This window comes from Sceloporus occidentalis, unplaced genomic scaffold, assembly GCF_023333645.1.
Source record: "Sceloporus occidentalis isolate IW3139 unplaced genomic scaffold, rSceOcc1.0.p SCAF_2, whole genome shotgun sequence".
NCBI classification, from domain to species: Eukaryota; Metazoa; Chordata; class Lepidosauria; order Squamata; family Phrynosomatidae; genus Sceloporus; species Sceloporus occidentalis.
This window is the reverse complement of record NW_028316982.1, coordinates 182,692,654-182,712,226: the sequence shown is the minus strand read 5'-3', so window position 1 is coordinate 182,712,226 and position 19,573 is coordinate 182,692,654. Positions and strand designations below refer to the sequence as shown.

Below are 19,573 nucleotides of genomic sequence, written 5' to 3'. Positions count from 1 at the left end.
GCAAACCATTCAACTTGTAGATATTAGATCAAGAAAATTAAATCGCTTTTACTCCTTTTGCTGAGGTACATAAAGATCTAAAAAGATGTATCTGGCAGAAGATAGTTGTTTTCCATAACTGTTTGCTAAAATAAGAAGGGTTAATTATTAAACCTTTTACTCAATGGCTCTCTAGTGCAGTTGATGCTTTAATCCTGGGTCACTAAAAGTTTAAGACTACATTACAGTGGAGGCTTTTTTCCCCTTCTTTTGCCTGAAGTTTTCCAATCTACAAGGATGTTAGGGGGATTGCTGCTTGCATCTGCTTGGGTTACTGTAGCCTATGCTGAACTTTGCAGACCAGGTAAGAGCCTATGCTTCCATGCATCATTCTTCTGCCACAGATGGCTTTAAATGATCTGACAAGCTAAAACCTAGGTCTTACCAGTACATTTTTACTTGTTTACTTGGAAATAAATCTTTCTCACCTCTGTGAGACTTATTTTTTGAGTAAATTTACCACTGGATTAGGCTATAAAATTATTTTAAAATAATTTGGATAATTCTTTTACTAAGGGAGTTAAAAGAACACTGAAAGACCTTAATGGAGCACCTCCCATGCTGTTTATAATAGTATATCGAAGTCATTGGTAATTCATCTTGTGCCAAAATGGTTTATGATTATGTTACACATGAAAACTGGTCTGCAGTTTCCGCATAGGTAATCCCCCCTCCTGGGGGTGTAGCTAGGCAGAGAGGGGAAATGAAGTGGTGCCTGTCACATAAAAATTCTTCAGTCACCAAATTTCTAGTATTACAGAAACTTAAAATTTCAGTTAAGCATTCAGAAACACAGATTATGTATCCCAAGAAAAGCAGAAGGCAAAGTTGCCAAGGGAATCTAAACAAAAGCAATACAAGAGTTCTAGGTGTGAATGATTTTCAATATCTTCCTCTCAAAAATGCTAAAAATGTGTGGAATGAAAGAAAGTTTCACTTGGAGGTTCAAAATTCCTCTTTTGGGGCAATGTCTCCCTCCATAGCTATATCCCTCTCCCAGAGCATTCACACTTATGGTCTTTCCTGTATTGATTTCTGTGAGCAGCCATTTCTCCAATAACAGAAGTTCCCGTTGTTGAAAAATAACTGCTCCCAAATGCGTTGATGATAGGAGAAGAGCGGGATGCCTCAATGATAATTAAATCATGGGAGGCAAGTGTGATTGGCTATCACACCCATGTGCTTTGGGCATGATTTAGCCACATTTTAGCCACGGTAAGCCTCTATGTGATAATCGCCTTAGGAGTTTATCACACGGGGGAAATCCCATGCAAAAACGGGGGTTTAAACTAGAAAAAAACTGCAAAAGTGAGTTGATTTTTGCACAACGTCATTGTTAAACTTGTGTTAATCCGAATGGAAAGTGGACAGAAAGTAGACAAAATCTGCTCCCAAAAGTAAAAAGGAGTGGCTTTTGTTTACTTTCTGTTCGGGTTAACACCAGTTTAACAATGACATGTGTGAAAGTCTACCTGCTTTTGTGGTTTTTGTCTAGCTTTTAAATTCCATTTCTGCACTGGATTTCCCCTGTGTGATAAACTCCTTACTCATGGAGACTTACCCTGTATTAATTACAGTTGGGAATTCTAATCACAGAATGTCCTGTTATATACAAAGCAACTGACCCTTAGCCCTTTATTCATGTGTGAAGTACACATTTCCATTTGTCACTTTTCTTTGCAACAGATGGAGAGAATGCTTTCAAAGTGCGGCTCAGTATCAAAACAGCTCTGGGAGACAATGCAGTAAGTGAAATATGAACATCTACTTTGGGGAGTGAAAGTTTTATGTAAGGCCAACTAGTATCATGCGCAAGATCAAAACATGTCTAAAAATGTTATTAAATTATCAATCAAGTATATTTTCCAACATGAAACTAGCAATTCTTTTGACATTTGGACAGCATTGTTGACATAGATGTAATGCTTTACATCCTTTAACAAACCCAAGAACAACAACGCATTCCCCCAGCTGCCTTTCAAGCTGCCAGTCTTTCATACATAATTTCCAGAGCCTGTTCCTAGTGTGAACCATGTACATACTGTAAGAAGCTGCTAATTTCCTCCATCCCACTAGAATCTCTATTTTGGCTGTTAGGCTACTGGAGAATTAAATAAAATGTGAACATGTGAGCTTCCATGGAAGAAAATATATTTTGTGTCAGGTTCTGGCTGCTTATAATCTGGCTGCTTTTGTCTAATGCTATTCAACAAGTGCTGAATAGTTCATCTCTTCAGCCTTAATTCTAAATACCCTTCCTCTAAAGGAAAGAAAAATCCCACTGTCTGTCCCATCACCTTCACAGAGACATTTCACGGGATCACAGAAGAGGACTTTTCAGGTTCTGAAACCCCCTTCCCAGAGATGTTAGATTGGAGCCCTCCTTGCTATCCTTCCATAGGAAGGTGAAAGTTTTGTTGTTGTCTAGCAAGCCTTTGAAGGTGGTTCTTCAAGGGGAAAGACTTAAGGCACTGTACTGTCTCTTTGTTTTCTTTTTTAATGTCAATGTTTGTAACTGGTATTAATTTTATGGATAGTATAACTATATTTTTAATTTTTCTATGATGTAACTTGGTTTTAACTTTTGTAAAACATCTTGAGTTCCAAACTGAGGAAAAAGTGAGATATAGATAAATATTATGATGGTGAATGTGATGGTGATGGTCCAGAATTAGATGTTTATTTTAACATAATACCAACAAAATTGTTATTTGTTGTTGTTGTTGTTGTGTGCTTTCAAGTCATTTCTGAGTGAAAACCTAAGGGGGCCCTACCACAGGGGTTCCTTGGCAAGATTTGTTCAGAGGAGGTTTGACATTGCTTTCCACTGAGCAGAGATTCAAATCCTGGTCTCCCAGAGGTCCAACATTCAAACCACTACATTGGCACATTTTCAGGGAATGGTTTAGGCAAAGGCATGTAGCAAAGAAAAACCCTTTACATATATACAGTATGTTCCAAGAACTGTTAGGTAATTTATTTATTTATTACCCACCTTTCTCCCAGACTGACACTTAAGGCAGCTTACAAAGAGATAGAAAATACAATAAAAACCACATAAGGTTAAAAACACACAAGTTTAAGATCAAAACATCATTAAGCAACAACAGGATTTTTAAAAGATTAAACAACACATTAGCATAAAAAGCCCATTTCTTGTTAAATATCTACCTGTCACAGCAGGTAGAGTCCTTATACTGGCCAGTAAGAGATGATCATTCAACCCTTGCCTTGCTGGAAACTGAATTTAAGTATCCTTGAATCTTCGTGCTAATACGGTATGTTTCATATGTAGTTTGTCTATGACAGCCTTCAGTTTACAAAGGAATGATATCTCTATGGGCATATGCTCACATCCATGCCTTTCCAAAGAGGTTCCAGAAATGTGGAATTGGTGACCCATGTGTGTGTGTTCCAGCTAATTTCATTTACACATATACACTCAGATAATTTGTAGATGACGTTTCAGGATTCTCTGCTGCTACATTCTAGCATTTACTATTTTACATCTTAAAGCAACATTGATTGAGTGTTCTCAAAAATGCAACTGATGCAGTTCTTTTGATACATGAGAAAGGAATTATAACCCATTAAATCTCGTGAAGCTACAGGAGGAACCTTGAGTAGACAGATGGTGCAGTTATATTGCTGCTTGTCTCATTGTGCTGTAATGTCTCATTGTTTACTTATGTCTGTCTAATTCATGGACCTGTCCAATATCCACTAGATGGTAAACTAGAAATCATTAACTATACATCTATTATATCTTGCTAAAGATTCTCATATAACAGAAGCAGGTTTCCAGCTCCAAAATTTTAGATACAACTTCAGACATCTGTTCCAGAAAAGGACCCAGCTCTGGTTGTTGCATGAGTGCAGTATGCATTGATGAAATAAAAGAATCGGGTGAGCTCTATTCTTTGGTGGAAAACCCTTCCCAACTATATGTGATCTGGATCAACCAGTCTCTCTGTTATTCCTGCCACACTGGAATAACAAAATCCTAGGAAGACAGTTCCAAACCTCAATAGCTCTATGAGAAGAAGTCCCCTGGATATCTTTAGTTAGGACTTTATCACACCAGCTTTTTTTCTCACAACAATCATGTAAGTGAAGCAAATGCGAACATACCATTTTGAAAACATTCAGTATCTCACTTCTCTTCAATTGTGATTGTGCTGCTTTGGCAATCCATGGTCCCTTCTACACCATCTCTGTAATACTGCCTTCCATGCCTTTTAGTGCATGAATGCCTTTGCCAAGGCTATTTTTACTCCCTTCCTTTTGTATTTTTCATTTTTATTTTTGCTGTAATTATGCAATCACAGCAAAAATGAAAATCATCATCATCATCATCATCAAAAATGAAAAGCACAGAGTAAAGGCAACCTTTGCCTGCCCCTGTAGGGCAGAAGCCAATCCTCCTTCTTGACCATGAGGGTTCTGAATACAAAGAGTCATAAACTCCAGGAAATAAAATTTAAAGTTCAATTTAAAGGAGGAATTGCCTCTGCCTACATCTTAACACAGAAAAACTATAACAAGATCTTGATAAAATGTAGGATTCTGACTCCAACATCATCATTTCCCCCCCTTGTTTCATTTTTAACACATTTGCCTGATGAAGAAGCCAGTGGAGCTTTGGAGTTTATCACTTAGGGAAAATTGGAACTTTAAATGGGTCCAAACCCGCAGTTATCCAGTATATTGGGCACAATTGCATAAATTGTTTTCAGGCGACGCTATGCGCAAACTGCTTAGCATCTGAACAGAAAGTGACATAAATTAGGGAATAGTCATACTGTGTTTTCATTTATGTTTCATTCAGGAATTCACCTTCTTTGCACAATTGCTGTAGTGTGAAAGCTATTTGTGGGATTTTGTGCTTGTTGGCAGATTTCCCATGGTTCTTTGCTGCTTTGTTGTGATGAGAGGGATGCAGCCTTTTATGCTTCAGCCAGGCTTTTAAAGGATCAGCAGGCACGCGCACACACACACACAGAAAAAGCTTCCTTCTCTCCCTTGTGAATGTCTCCTCCTCCAGCCATCTCCATTGGCCAGGTCTCTGAAAGGAACAGCTAGTGAGGGAAGGCAGGGACGCTGTGAGAGGAAAGTTTTCTCTTTTCTTTACATTACATTGGGTAATGTTCTGTTCTTTTTACTTAGTTTGGATACCAGTAAGGGCAGTACAGTATATTTTTATAAAGAAAATTGTATAAATAAAATTGTTTATTTCTCTGGGTGACTTCTGGTGACGCAACTACTGTTTGTGCACATGTACTAAAAAGTTATTTCCAAACCATCAGAGAGATTTGTCTGCATCGGTATGAAAACCAAATGCGCTTTCTACCAACTTTCTCACATTAGTAATGTGCTCTTAATGGATCATTGTGCTCTGCATGTGATAATCATTTGCACATTTGTGTGCTTTTCTGGGATGCAGCCACTTTAACCATTTTTGGGATTGAAGCACATAGGTTCCTGTGTGATAAACTCCTTTGAAAGATTGCATCATGCATTTTGTGCCTTTTCCTTGTTCAATAAAAGTATCACTGTTTTATGGATTTTGTATGTTATTGTGCTTTGCTATGTGGCCAACATGGCTATGTGGTGTAGTGGTTTGAGTGCTGTAGTATATGTAGTATAGTGGTTTGGGTGCTGGCCTAGGGCTTGGAAGATCAAAGTTCCAGACTCCACTGAGCTATGAACTCTATCTGTCTCCTCCTTTCTTTCCCAGAGTTGGTCTGAAGATAAAAATGGGGAAGAAGAGGAAGAAAAGTAGTACATAAATGTAATAAATAAATACAATATAATCATAGGTAGCCCCATGTAGAACATATTACAGTTTTCTAATTTGCATAAACCAATTTCTGTGTACATCAAGAGCAAAGCATTTTCTTCTTCAACCTGACAAAAAGAGGCGGAGATCTCTTCTTCTATCTCCCTTCCTATAATCATTATTTTGCTTCTTTACAGTATAGATGGGATGCTACTGAAGAATATCTCTTTAAAGCAATGGTGGCTTTTGCCATGAGACGATCCTCCAGGCAGAAAGCAACCAAGTGAGTATCCCTAATTTTGCTGTGAATATTCTTTGTTATTATGTGACATGGATGATACCCTGCAAATGTGAGAATTTCAGATTCAGCCAGTAAAGTTTCAATATTGCATGAAGGTCCATGAACTTAATTAACAAGTAGAAATGAGAGGACTCCAATGTTGGTTTAGGTAGCTGGGTGCAACCCCACTGCAGTAGTTTGTCACCATTTTAAATGCCAGGACAGTATCCTACAGAATTCTGGGATTTGTAGTTTGAGCCACCAGAGCTCTCTGACAGACCAGGCTGAATACCTCACCAAACTAGAAATCCCAGAATTCCACAGGATAGAGCCCTAAAGTGGTGTCAAGCTGCTTTATTTCTGTAGTGTGGCAGTTCTCGCTTTCTCAAACTGCATTAAATTATTGATCCGTCCATCTTGGTAGTGCCTCCAGTGATTTGCAGTGACTTTCTGGGGTCTCAGACAGAGGTATTTTTTATCACCACAGTTAAACCTATACCTTTTTACAAGCAAAGCAAGTGCTTCCTCACTGAGCAACATTTTTTTCCCACTGCAGCTGCCAAAGGTCTCAAGCAGCGATCTTTTCTATCATTCAATACCTATCACTTTGAACTAGAGATGCTCCGAATCGAACCAGGATCCTTCTGCATGTAGAGCACGTATTCTGCCACAGAGCCATGGAACCGTGCCTGATTTCAGTGCACAAACAGCTGTGCTCACAATTTATATTCATTGCTCTGTCATCCAGGCTGATGGGGATGTTATACTTCTCAGTTCATATTTAACAATTTTTAAAATTAAAACAGAACTTTTATTTCTCCATGGACATTCCATCCATTTGCAGAACACATAGCTAAATTTAACATTTTAAAATATAATGCAGTCAAAAAACTTACAAAGATTAGCTGCCAGTCATGCAGTACACAATGCACTTTATGTACTAAACTGTAAATCAACAGCTGAAGAACAAGAGTTCTATAGGCCTCTTCACATGCCACATTTCAGATTACAAAATTACGTAGAAGTCAAGAAGGAAATAGTAAAATATAATGTATGAGAATTAAAAAAACAAGTATATGAGGTGTTTATTGTCATGATTATGGTGCCAATTCCTAATTTCCTTTACTCCCCACCAAAGCAAAGCACTTTTAATAAAAGCAAAAGAAATGGCTCATTTTTTAATCAGAATAGAGACTGCAGTCAAGAAATCAGAAGAAGACTATATGGGCAGATATGAAGGAATTAAACAAGATCCTGAAATATCAAATCATTGAATACTAGAGTTAGGATAGTCTATGCCATTTTATTTCCAATTTCTATGTATGGTTGTGAGAAAAAGCTGACAGGAAAAGAATCAGATCATTCGAGATCTGGTGCTGGAGTATTCTTTCTTTCCTTTCTTCTTATTTTCACTTTCCTTTCTTCACCCCCTTTCCCCCTTATTCTCTCCCATTCTTTCTTTTATTGTAAATACCAGTATGTTAATATGCTTATTAGCATATCTTTATATATGTGTTTTAAAAATCTTAAAAATTCATTTAAAAAAGAGTTCTGTGGGTATTGTAGACTACTAAAAAAACAAATAAATGGGTCCTAGAGCAAATCAAGCCTGAACTCTCCCTAGAAGACAAAATGATTAAACAGCATTTGAAATAAAGAGTACAAGGAGAAAGTGTGGGAGAAGAAGAAAGAAAATGGGATGTTTTAAAAGTAGGTGAAAAAGTGGAATGACAGAGGATTAATAGGGACTGTCCTTGCCAATATGACATCTGTGATTAAGAAAACTAGTACTTAAGTGATTAGGCTCCACTGTTGCTGTGAAGATGATGCAAAACCTAACTGCTACAGTTTTTGTTTATGTTTTTGTTTATATTTGTTTACAAGCAGCTGTTTTGCTGGACCAAATGAAAACAGTTGTAGAAAAAGCCCAGTTTGGTAGAGCCATCTTTATTAATAAAGAGTTTTATTCCCAGTGATGAGTTCATGTGAATTCTTTATTTAATAAATCCAGCATATTATTTATGTAATAGAGGTATTCATAACCTTTGATCAGTCCATATTAAAATCTATATCATATAGTCTGTGTTTGTTATTTTGATTTTCATAATCTTTGACCTATTTAAAATATCAAGTGCAGCTTTTAGGGACAAGTAGTGTGAATACTTGTTCACTCTAACCCAATTTGGAACCAAAACCATGTTGCCTCCAGATTAGTCAAAAGCTCTCCTCAACCTCAGGAGGGGCACGAGTGGCCGTATGGTTGGATTAGAGAGTCTTTTACACCCCCTCACCTTTTCCAAAGAGCCTTTTTCTATAAAGGAAGTAACCAGACAGTGATTTCTTGTTTGGGAAAAGGAAAAGCCTTCTCCCTGCCTAAAAAAGGCGAGAGGATGCAAAAAGGACCAAAAACCCACAAACCTCCATAAATGACCAATAGTACTCACAAAGGCTTGGAGAGCACTATTGTCCCTCATTTGGCCAAACAAAACACACACACACACACACACACACACACACTTTGGGGGATTGAAATTCTTATCAGCAATAAAAATAAACTTGAAGGACTGGATGTGCTCATAGGCCGCATTTTTTGTGCCTAATGGATGGCTACACTCTTGTCTTATAATGGAATATTATTGCAAAGCTTACACATATGATGTTTATGGTGGAATTTTTAGCACAAAGGAAAAAGCAAAGAAAAATGAAAAATGCTAAATGATGGCTCACTATCTTTCTCAGAGTCCAGACTGAGAAAGGCCAGAAGCCTTTTTGGAAATTCTTGTCTTAAAAAGTAACTTTTCCAAGTTCTGGTTTTACCCTAAGATTCTGTTTTCAATGCCAAGGCTGAACTCCAACATGTTTGAAGCAATCATAAAGAAAATGCTGTGAAGATGTGAAGGTTTCATTTCTAGATAGATTTGAAACATGCCCTGTCTCTTTTGATTACTTGAACATGGATGATCATGACCTGTTATTTGCTAATAATCCTCCCCCTTTTTGTAACCTTTCACAGAATTTCCAATGTACAGCTTTGCAGTGTAACAGAGCGAGTATCATTTTGGTTCGTGGTTACCGATTCATCCACAAATATAACTGTTCCCAAGGGTGATGTGGAAGCAGCCATAAGGTACTGCAACAATGTGTGGCCATCCATATCTTTACAATGTAGTGATGTGACTCTTTAGTGTTGTTTGTGGTGGGAAATTGCTGGATTTTCTCTTTTTGCCTTGGGCACACATATATCTTATTAGGAAGCATGGTTTGCATAAGCCACTTCCATGGGCGATGTGATTACTAGCCCTGATCTGGAGGCATTTCAAGACTCTTATCCTGGTGTACATGTCTCGTCATCAAGGGCATATCCCTTATGTGTTTTAGTCATTGGAGCTAAACATTTCTTTGACTTCTACAGTAGAAGAACTGTAAGAAAACCCCATAGTGGGAAAGAACAAGCCATTTTGCAACCTATACAGCCAATGGTGTTCAATAAATTTGTTATCCATAAGTAGATTATCCATGAAGTTTTTGCTAAATTTTTGCAGAGGAAAATAGCTGCTGTATTTTTTTCAAGTTGCCGTAGAAATTAAGCATTTTTATAAAGGTTATCTTTAGGAAATGTAATGCTTCTTTTTCTTTTTTAAAAAAGCAGACATGGTAGTGAATGAGAATGCATTCTTTGGGAAGATTAACTTTTAAGCTTATGAGCAGATTAAATTGTTTTCTACAGAGAAATTCAAAACCAACTTCAGTGCATTAATGCAGGGCAAGGAGATTATTGATTTTTTCGACAGTAAGAATAGTGGAATGTGCTGAGGGTGGGTGTTCTTTGAAGCATTTGAAGTATAAGTAGATTTACATTAAGTCTGTTACTTCATTGGTGGCATGCTGTTCCAGGACCTTATCCATCACTTGTAGACAGGATTTGTTATTTTGAAGTGTCCAATACTGTACTTTAAACTCCAATTCCTAAGTGACAGATAAGTTAAAAAAAAAAAGTGGCAACCATTGTCTGAATCTGTGGAATGGACATGTAAGACAATGTTAATGAAATCCACAAGACCTCTACAATTTTGGCCAAGTTTTACACCCACAGGGAGTGGCCTAAATACCCTGAAGGCACGAGATCTCATTTGATCTTGCAAGGAAATCAGAGTCAACCCAGTTTAGTGCTTGTGTGGAGACCAGGCTATATTTCAGAGGAAAGAACTGGCAAACCACCTCTGCATCTTCCTAGCAATGAAAAACCCTATGAAACAGATGAAAAACCCTATGAAACAGTCATGAGGCTGCCACGAGTTGACAGATGACCTGAAGGCACACACACTCTTAAGCGGAAGACATATACACTCTTAATACCCACAGTGTTCTAAAAATAGTAGCTATGGTAAACTTGGCCACCACAACAGGTGAAGCAAGACACCCTGTAATTCAAATACTTTTATGTGCCAACAGATCATCCCAATTTAGAAATTTCCTTCCTACCACACCTTATCTCACATAAGAATCCACAGAAACCTCAAGGAGTATATTTGAAGTGGAACAAAGATCTCCTATGCTGAGTGTGGGTGTGTGTATTATTGATATGTACTTGTCCCAAAACTTGAAGGGCTTTAAAAGACAAAGCTGTTATCTTGTATTGAGTTCAGAAGATAACTGAAAGTTTGGTGAACTAGTGTAATATGATGTGAACGGGCAGCTTCTGTCAAAACTCTTGCAGCAAACTGGACCATATGGTGCTTCCTGTCTTTCTTCAAGTAGACTTCAGACAAAGTATTTCAGTGTCTCGTCTAAAGAGGCTATGAATGACTACAGCCAGGTCATGATGATTATTCATCCCTTGTGGTCCATACAGTTGCAATGTCTGGATATGAATATATTCATATTTAACATGAATAATGTGCCTTACTTTGATTTGTTTCAAAGGTCCAACAAAAATCGAATCAACAGTGCCTTTTTACTAGATGATAGCACACTGCAGTTCTTGCACATCTCAACAACTCTAGCTCCACCAATTGAGCCATCTGTGCCAACATGGCTGATTGTCTTTGGTGTTGTTCTTTGCCTGGTTGTAGTTGGGATTGTTCTCCTTGCCAGCTCTGGAATCTGTCAAAACAGGAGGTAAGCACTTCGTGTTTTCCAGTTTGGTGTCAGCCCAGATTCACAAAGCTGTATGCATTTCATGGTTGTATGTATCTTTATCTTGCTTCCTTCTTTATTTGAAGCAATGATGACATCTTCTTGTTCTCCTACCAGGCCTCCCAAATGTAGCTAACTACAGTAACTGAAAAACAAAGGGATAATTTTGAAAGGGGAAAAATGTAAAAAGACAAAATCTTGATGCTCAAGAACTGTGCAGGCTGTAGGCATATGACAATAAAGCAGTTTTCACTTGGTATCTAAATTCTATCACAGCCAGAAGTAGCTAGTGGCTCCTGTCAATGTGGTGGTGGTGAAATCTCATCCTAAATTTAAAGGACCTTTTTGGAGGCTGGAGTTCAGCACCTAGGATAGCTCCTTTAAACTTTTGATGAAGGTCTAAAGCAGTGGTCCTCAAACTGTGCACTTTAAGAGATTTTGGACTTCAGCTCCCAGAAGCCTCAGCCATGTTGGCCAATAGTCTGGGATTCTAGGAGCTGAAGTCCAACATCCCTTAGAGTATAGTTTGAGGACCACTAGTCTAGAGCCAAATCAGTGTTCACTGACATGGAAATTATCACTCTCCATTGGCATCAGATATCAGAGAAAGGACCTGTCAACACACCAGTGAATTCCATGGCTGGGTGCCACAGTAAGGAAAGCCCTCTTCCACTTCTTAACTGACTGTACCTCTGATTGTCCTGTGATATGGAAGATTGCTTCCCAGGCAACCTGTGCTGGAGGAGGGGATTTTGTAGGAGAAGGAGAACTACAGTTAAATGGGATGATATTGCTAGTCAGACTGATTACAGAAAGACAATCGTGGCACTTCCTCACCTGTCACTATTTGATCTAAATCCTTTTTACCACCCATTCCAGCATGGTGGCTGTTAGTTTGCATGCCAGTGGGGTGATGAATTTTTCACCCAAACTCTAAGGAACTACCATGTGGAATCCTATCTCCCAAAGCTTCAGCACCTTGAGTGTCTCCTTTCTTAAAATTCAGACTAAAGTCTAGAGTAAATTCACAACCCCACTGACATGAGGGGGCACTGACATCACTTGTGCATCAGCGTCTAGCTATCTGCAGGCTGGATGTCTGCATGGTCAGCAGCTCTTGTGTGACATGTCACTTCTCTACATCTATCATTCTTTCTAACAATAAACTCAAGAGTCCAGACAAGCTTATAGCCAAAATGGACCACTGAAAAGAGGGAGGTGTCAGTATCAAACTCAATGAACACCCAAGGTGTGCAGAAGTATAAAATATCCAGAAATACAAAATGTAAGAGGACAATCCCACTCCCCCTATAAAGCAGGCCAATGAATGTATTAAGAGCCACAGAATGTAGAATGAGAGCGGGGAAGAGAAGAACAGAATGGTCTGCTTGGAGTGCACAGCAGCATCACTTTTAGGTAGATGGGTACAGTACATTTGGTTGCAAGCCCCATGTTTGTAAGTGTGTATGCCTGTGCTTGCATCTATGTGTATTATTATTTCTAAAGTGGCATATATATATATATATACAGAAGAATTTGTAGCTTATGCTGCAGACTTTCATTCTCTCTGCAGAGGATGGAATTGCTATCTGATAGTTTGAAACATTGATCACATAAGCTGGTCCATGATCCTTTTAATGTTACATACAGACAGTAAAGTATAGTGGGAGGAAATACCCCATTTATTCCCCAGATCATGGTGCTATCCTACTCAAAAGGGTGCTGCCCCCTGATTTCCACACCTTCCATGGATGGTTTGCCCTGGTCTCAAGGGACTTTACCAATGGATACAGAAGAAATGAGATGGTAAGGCGAGGCAATGTATCTAGGTTCCACTTTTATACACACACTGGTCCATTGCTCCACTATCTAACAGCAGACCCAGCCAGAATGGACATACATTCCACAGGAAATGCAGGTGTAGCACTGTAGAAGTCCAGTGTAAGCAGCAGACATGCTTGGAAACTAGTATACCAGATATATTAGTTGAATATCATGCTATTGGTAGAGTGGGCTCTAATTCAATTACTAGTTCCAACTAGAGCAAACTCACTGGAGTGATATATTTTATGTAAATATTGATTTACCATTCAGCAATTGATTCACTGGATCTATTTTAGGTTGGGGCTAAGAACTAGAGTTCAGCCCTTTTTTTGGTTCATTAGAGTGCGTTCATAAGAAATATTCACCTTGTGATGACTGCCATCAGTCCCAAAAAGTCAATTTTTCAAACTGCATTGGAATGGACTCAAATATTGGTAGGATGTTAAGTCAGTAAATGATAATAATAACAATAATAATGAGAAAGAGAATAATATTCTGGACAAAAGACTTTGCACTGTTTCTTGGATCCATTAAAGCAAAGGCAGTTCTATGAACAAGCCTTGTGGAGATGCGGCTGTGTTGCAATCAAAGCGAGCCCTTCCTTGTCCATTTATTTTTAATAAATCACAACATCTGAGAATTTGCAGCAGAACAATATACCTTTATGGCTGTTAATATTGCTGATATATGAGCCCTGTCTGAGGTTGTTACAGTATATATTATAGATCTTGGAAGGAACTGAAGGTGACCTTTGGGTTGGTTATCTCCCAACATTGCTGATGCTGCATCATATAAGACATAGGAGGAGGCCTTGTCTATGAATCAGTGGCCCTCAAGGTTGAAAACCACTCTTGCAATAAAGACAGCAGAGACAATTTTTAACATGTTCTTTGTTGTAAAAATGCAACAATACATAGCGTTATTTTGGAGGAGGAACAGAAAGGTTGCTGCTTTTAGAGCTGAGTGAACCTGGATGATAAACTGTGTCAAAGACATAGGAGTGCTTTCTGTTTGCAAAACCTTCCTCCTCATATAAGACAAACAATTGTCTAAGCTTTGTCTATCACCTGTGTAGTCTACATCCCAGGCGCAGTTCCTGGAACCAGTCACCTTGGCTTGGTTGGCTTCTCGGGAATGGTAGCCTTCAGGTAGAACAGAGGGGAAGCCTCTCCCATGCCTTACAACTCTCAATTTGTCAGGGACAGTCCTGATTAATCCTCTGTCACTTTTCCAGCTGCTTTTAAAATGTGTCAGTTTCCCTCTCTCTTCTCACCTTCCCCTTTTGTTCTTGGCTTACTTCCATTACTGTATACTGGGTTCAAAGTGTAAAAGCAATTTGCAGTCAGTTATTTTAGCAACAGAGAGAGAATACAGAGGGCCTAATCATTCCTTCCCCAGTAGATTCAGGCAAAAGCAAATTGCTGTAGCCACTCCTAGTTTGTATGTTCTTCATTAACAACTTCTATTTTGACTACTGTCTGATGTTATTTGTCCAAATATGTCCCATTTTTCCTCAGTCTAATATTTGAGGGTATGCTATCCTTCCCTAACTTCTTCTGGGCTATTATTTTTAAAAAAGTATTTTCTAGTTTTCTTGTGTGTTTTTTTAACCCACCAAAGATTCAATCTAAATACATTTTTCTTGAGAGAATGGAGGTGCATAAGTTCCTTGATCTAAAATGAGGCTTCCCTATGTACCACAAGGAGACCTTTGCAGGTCATGGCAGAGGAGAGCTTCCCTGGGTAGCACTATGTTGGGTGACAGGCTGTCTTCCTTCCATGCTTCGAATGTGTCCAGGAGGCAGCAGCTAATATGGGTCTACCTGGTTGTCTGAGGAAGGGACTTGACCAGGCCTGTTGGAAGGCTTCACTCAGGTCCTGTCCCAGGATATAAATTTAAGCTGTTTGCTGCTCCTGAAGCCAGTTCATTGCTGAACAATGTCTCACCCTCCTACCCTTTGTTTTGTGATTAGGGAAGGTCCTGTCATAAGCAGTGGAGGGTCCCCATAAATGATCTTGGGGCACAGAAGAGTGAACCTGCCCAGCTTTGGGGAAGGAGGATTCATGGTCCTCCCCAGGAGGCAGGAGACCCACACAGTGGTATCTGCCCATGTGGCATCCCATTTCTGTCATCCTGGTTGGACCAGCAGGTGGGCTGTGGGATATGTTTTGCCATTGGTCGACAAAGTTGGGATGTCTGTCAGAATCCAGGACCCATGCTGAAGCCAAGCCTATGTCACTGTCATCAATAAAAGTTGTGGCCTCATTGCTTCATGTAATGGTTGTAGTGTGAGTTATTAGGAAGGTGGGGCTCTTCCGTTAGATCCCAGAATGAGCAGCAGTACCTTCCAGGAGGTATTCTTCCACACTTTAGAGAAAAGTGTGATGGAGGACAGGTTAAGCTTTTTAAAACGAAGGTATCCGTCTGCAATCACAATAATTTTGTCACTTAAGGTAAACCAATGAATTCATTAAAAATGCAGCTATGTTGTGCTGATGTGTTATTACGTACTGGGATTAAAAATTATTTATCACAGAAGAAGGGGGGATAAGATTTAGTGAGGTTTGTATTTCAAACATATTAATTATATGTTCGTATTTCAAACATTATTATATAAAACGTGTTATAACCTTGTGCCGAAATTTACTTTCAGAAGCTGATTTTTTAACTGGTGATTTCTTTCTACATTATACAAGCCTTGCATCTCTTCCTTGTTGTTTTAGGTCTAGGAGCTGAATGACACATTCAGAACTCTCACGTTCCATATTCCTTTCTTGGATGTACAGTAGGCCCTTGGTGTCCACTAGGGTTTGGTTCCAGACCACCCCCACCACCCCCACCACCCCCATTGATGCCAAAATCTGTGGATGCTCAAATTCCGTTAAATTAAATGGCATAGTAAAATGGTGTCCCTTATATAAAATGGCAAAATTAAGGTTTCATTTTTGAAATTTATATATTTTCAAAAATATTTTCAAGCTGTGGATAGTTGAATCTGCCGAAAAAGAATTAGTGGATATGGAGGGCCAGCTGTAACATTTTTGACTGCCAATGAGCACTATGTGTTCAAGTTGTTTCCTCTCATTTTGCTCACTCTGGCAAAGTAGCCAGGTAGAAGGATGCTAACATTTTTACTTTGCACTGATTGTGTATAGAGAGAATAGAGTATGTGTCATTTTTAAGAAGTTTCCATTTACCTCCTCTAGGTTGATTTAAAGAAGGGATTGATTTAAAGAAGGTTTTCCTGCTTGTCTTCTCCTCCATGTACACTTGCTGCATTCTTTGGGGCGGGTGTGTGACAATTTATTGCACAAGTATCTTTTATTTTGGCCAAAGTTTTAAAAAAATCTGGGCATACCTTGCAAAAAAGCTCCTATGGTCTGAAGAGAATTTTTTCTCCTTTTTCAATGATTTTCTTTTTAAAAATCCATAGATTATTGTGCAAAACTACTATTATACTGAAATACTGATATATTATAACTCTTTAAGGGGGCAGGGGAAGGAGAGAAAGGAGAATTAGACTTTTGTTCTGATATATCTCAGAATTATAACGAAACCCACTTGAGGGTGGGAATCAAATGTTGCCAGACTTTCTTTAAAACAAACAGAGAACTACAACAAATGTCACAACCTCCAGCTACTTGCTGTCTGGAGGAGCTCAATTTGAGTGTACCTCTATGTGCATGTCTATGTATTTGTCAGGGAACTAATACAGATGTGAGAACCCCACAATTTGGAGTTTGTCGTGAAGTTCAGAAAAAGCCGTTACCATACAATAGTTCTGAATGTCTAGATTGACTTCAGGCAAGTTGAAATTATTCTCGTTTCATTTTTCTCAGGTGCATGACCTTTGATGAAAATAACAAGTATTTGCTCCTCTTTTCAGGTGTAATAAGGAGCATGAAGAAACAGAAGGTTTACAAGAGAAATGTGAAACCACATTAACCATGGAAAATGGAATTCCCTGTGATACTTTAGATTTAAAAGCTGGCCATATTAATGGAGTCTACACAGCAGCAGATGACGAACGGTTTGCACCCTTATGAACAGTCACTTGTTTCTCACACACCCTTTGTGAGACTCTGCCCTTGTTTTATCTAGCTATGAATGTTGATTATCAAACAAGAGAAGAAACCCATGAACTTTGCCTTTTTATTTCCCCATGGAACACTTCCTTTAGTAAGCCATGCATATGCAAGCACATACACACTCAAAATGTGATTTGCCTCAAGATATTATTAATGAAAACATCTAACAAAACTCCAAGTCTTTGGATGTACAAGAGATTTGAGTCCAAAGGCTATTTTCCAGCCTGTGCCTTGCTATTAATTGTTTTCACTTTTAGTTACCTTTTATCCTTTATTTTATTTTCCTGGGGTGGAGGAGTATGAATTGCTTTGTTCCGATATATTCACCAACGCATTGATCTGTGAAGTACAGCTGCCACAGAATTCAGTTCATGTCACTGGAGCTCAGAGGGATTTGAAAAACTGATGAGCAAAAACAAATGTTGCACGTGACAAACAATGGCTTTTCAAAAGACTGATGAGGCCATTGTAGCTGTCAATGGCATTTTACTTTTATTTGCATCTTAATCTCCCACCATGAGTTCTGGTTTTACAGATTTGGGTAGCACTTCAAGAAGTAAGGAGGGGGGGAGGGGAACCAGTCCAGGACTGTTCCGATAAACATGAATATATTTTGGAGTGTCTGGCCTTGTCTGCACTTGCCAGAGTACTCCAGGGTTGACCTGAAGTATCCTAGTTCTACAGTTGCCCCAACCTGCCACTGTCACTTTGGTCTCCGTGCCATAGCAGCTGTCTGCACAGGCATCCCACTGGGCCACCCAGTGCATCCACCACTGCCATGGGTCACTTGCTTCTGAAATCAGAATAAGGCACCCAATGATGGTCATATGCTGAGTTCTTCGTTCTGACCTCACACTAAGTGACCCATGATAATGGCAAATGTGCTAGTTGGCCCAGCAGGATACCCATGCAGGTGACCAGAGTAGCATGGAGATGTAGGGCTTCAGATTTTCCCAGAAGATCCGGAGCAACAGGTAGTTTTTTTAAAAAATCATGTTAACCTTGTTTTGTCTGGATTATGGTGTTGGATGTGCCAGAGATTATCCAGACTGCTTGCACTAGAACCAGGGTTTGGGCAAATAGGACAATGCCAGAATAGGGTGTGGGGAAGGAATGGGCCTTTTGGCCTGTGAAGACAAGGCCTCTCTTAGTGTTTAGAGGATCAGCCACTAGAAGATGGCTGCAGTGTTCACATATGAAATTACAGTTAGCAAGAGAAGCAGTAACAGGCCATGTACATACTGATGTTCACAGGAAACACAGAGGGTCTAAGTCCAGACTTGTATGTATGGACTTCTCAATGTGCTTGAATCTCTGGCCCCTCATACAGTCTGCACGTTTGGCTGCTTGGGTACATTACTTTTTAAGAAACTGACTCCCAGAATTTTCAGTTGGTGTGACCATGGGACTTGTCTATAAAAAAACAAACAAAAAACCAACACTTTCCCAGGCTCTGCCTATTTTATCCTTTCCAACTGTAAACACTTCAGGCAAAATTAATCTTTCCCATGGCTCATATGATGTGGTTTGAGTTCTTTTGGCTAACAAATGATAAAATAAACTGTTTCAAAAAAGCATGTGATCTCTTAAATTTAAGATGTGAAACAAATTATTTTCATAATATGCAGGGTGGGGGATCATTTTGGGATTTTATCTTGAAACAATAATGACTTCTTTTTCATTCAAAACTGATCCGGAATGACTGTCTAACACATATATGTAAGATTAGGTAGATTATCACACAGGAAAACAGATGTGGGTTACATGCAGTTTGTATCCATCTCCGATGGATCTTACCACATTGACCCGTGCCTGAGTAGTGGGCAGCCTGTATGCAACCCAGGCTACTCCAGCAGCTTTTCAAGAACAGGAAATTCTGTTTTTGAAAAGATGCCAGAGAAGCCTGGGTTGCATATGGACTGCCTACTGCCCAGGCACGGGCCAATGCATGAAGATCCGTCAAAGATGGATACAAACTGCATGTAATCTGTGCCTGTTTTCCCGTGCGATAATCCCCTAAATTTCAGTTACTAACTTTTAACGTTATTTTAAAGAAGAATAAATATACTGTCAGCTCTCCATATCCATGGATTTTTTTATCCATGGATTCAACCATTCATGGGTTGAAAATATTTTTAAAAATATGTAAATTCCAAAAGCAAACTTTGATTTTATTTTATTATATAAGGGGCACCATTTTACTATGTCACTGTAGTTAATGAGATTTGAACATCCATGGCTTTTTGTATCCATGGGGATTTGTGGACCGAAACTCCAGCAGATACCAAGGACCCACTGTAATATCATACTGAAGTCACCCCATAGCTTGTTCTGACAGGGATCCAGTAGCATCACTGGGGGGATGCAGGGGGGGTAGGGACTGTACTGGGTGACACCCCAGAAGGGGGGTGACACCAGGTCAGCTC

General features: G+C 39.1%; 1 protein-coding gene across 1 annotated transcript; it reads left to right on the top strand.

Annotated features, from left to right (window-relative positions):
* Nucleotides 1-261: 261 nt before the first annotated feature.
* CLTRN (collectrin, amino acid transport regulator) lies at nt 262-17,758 on the top strand. Its single transcript, XM_089508067.1, has 6 exons — nt 262-343; nt 1,726-1,784; nt 6,016-6,101; nt 9,112-9,225; nt 11,022-11,216; nt 16,946-17,758. Exons 1-6 carry the CDS (start codon nt 277-279, stop codon nt 17,103-17,105), a joined length of 681 nt encoding a protein of 226 aa, XP_089364193.1. The 5' UTR covers nt 262-276; the 3' UTR covers nt 17,106-17,758.
* The last annotated feature ends 1,815 nt before the right edge of the window (nt 17,759-19,573 follow it).

What these genes read in the sequence shown, in the direction of transcription:
- CLTRN (XM_089508067.1), top strand. Translation starts at nt 277, where the DNA reads ATGTTAGGGGGATTGCTGCTTGCATCTGCTTGGGTTACTGTAGCCTAT. An exon ending in TCCAGGCAGAAAGCAACCAA is followed by an intron (nt 6,102 to 9,111) that starts GTGAGTATCCCT and finishes AACCTTTCACAG; the next exon opens with AATTTCCAATGTACAGCTTT. An exon ending in GATGTGGAAGCAGCCATAAG is followed by an intron (nt 9,226 to 11,021) that starts GTACTGCAACAA and finishes TTTGTTTCAAAG; the next exon opens with GTCCAACAAAAATCGAATCA.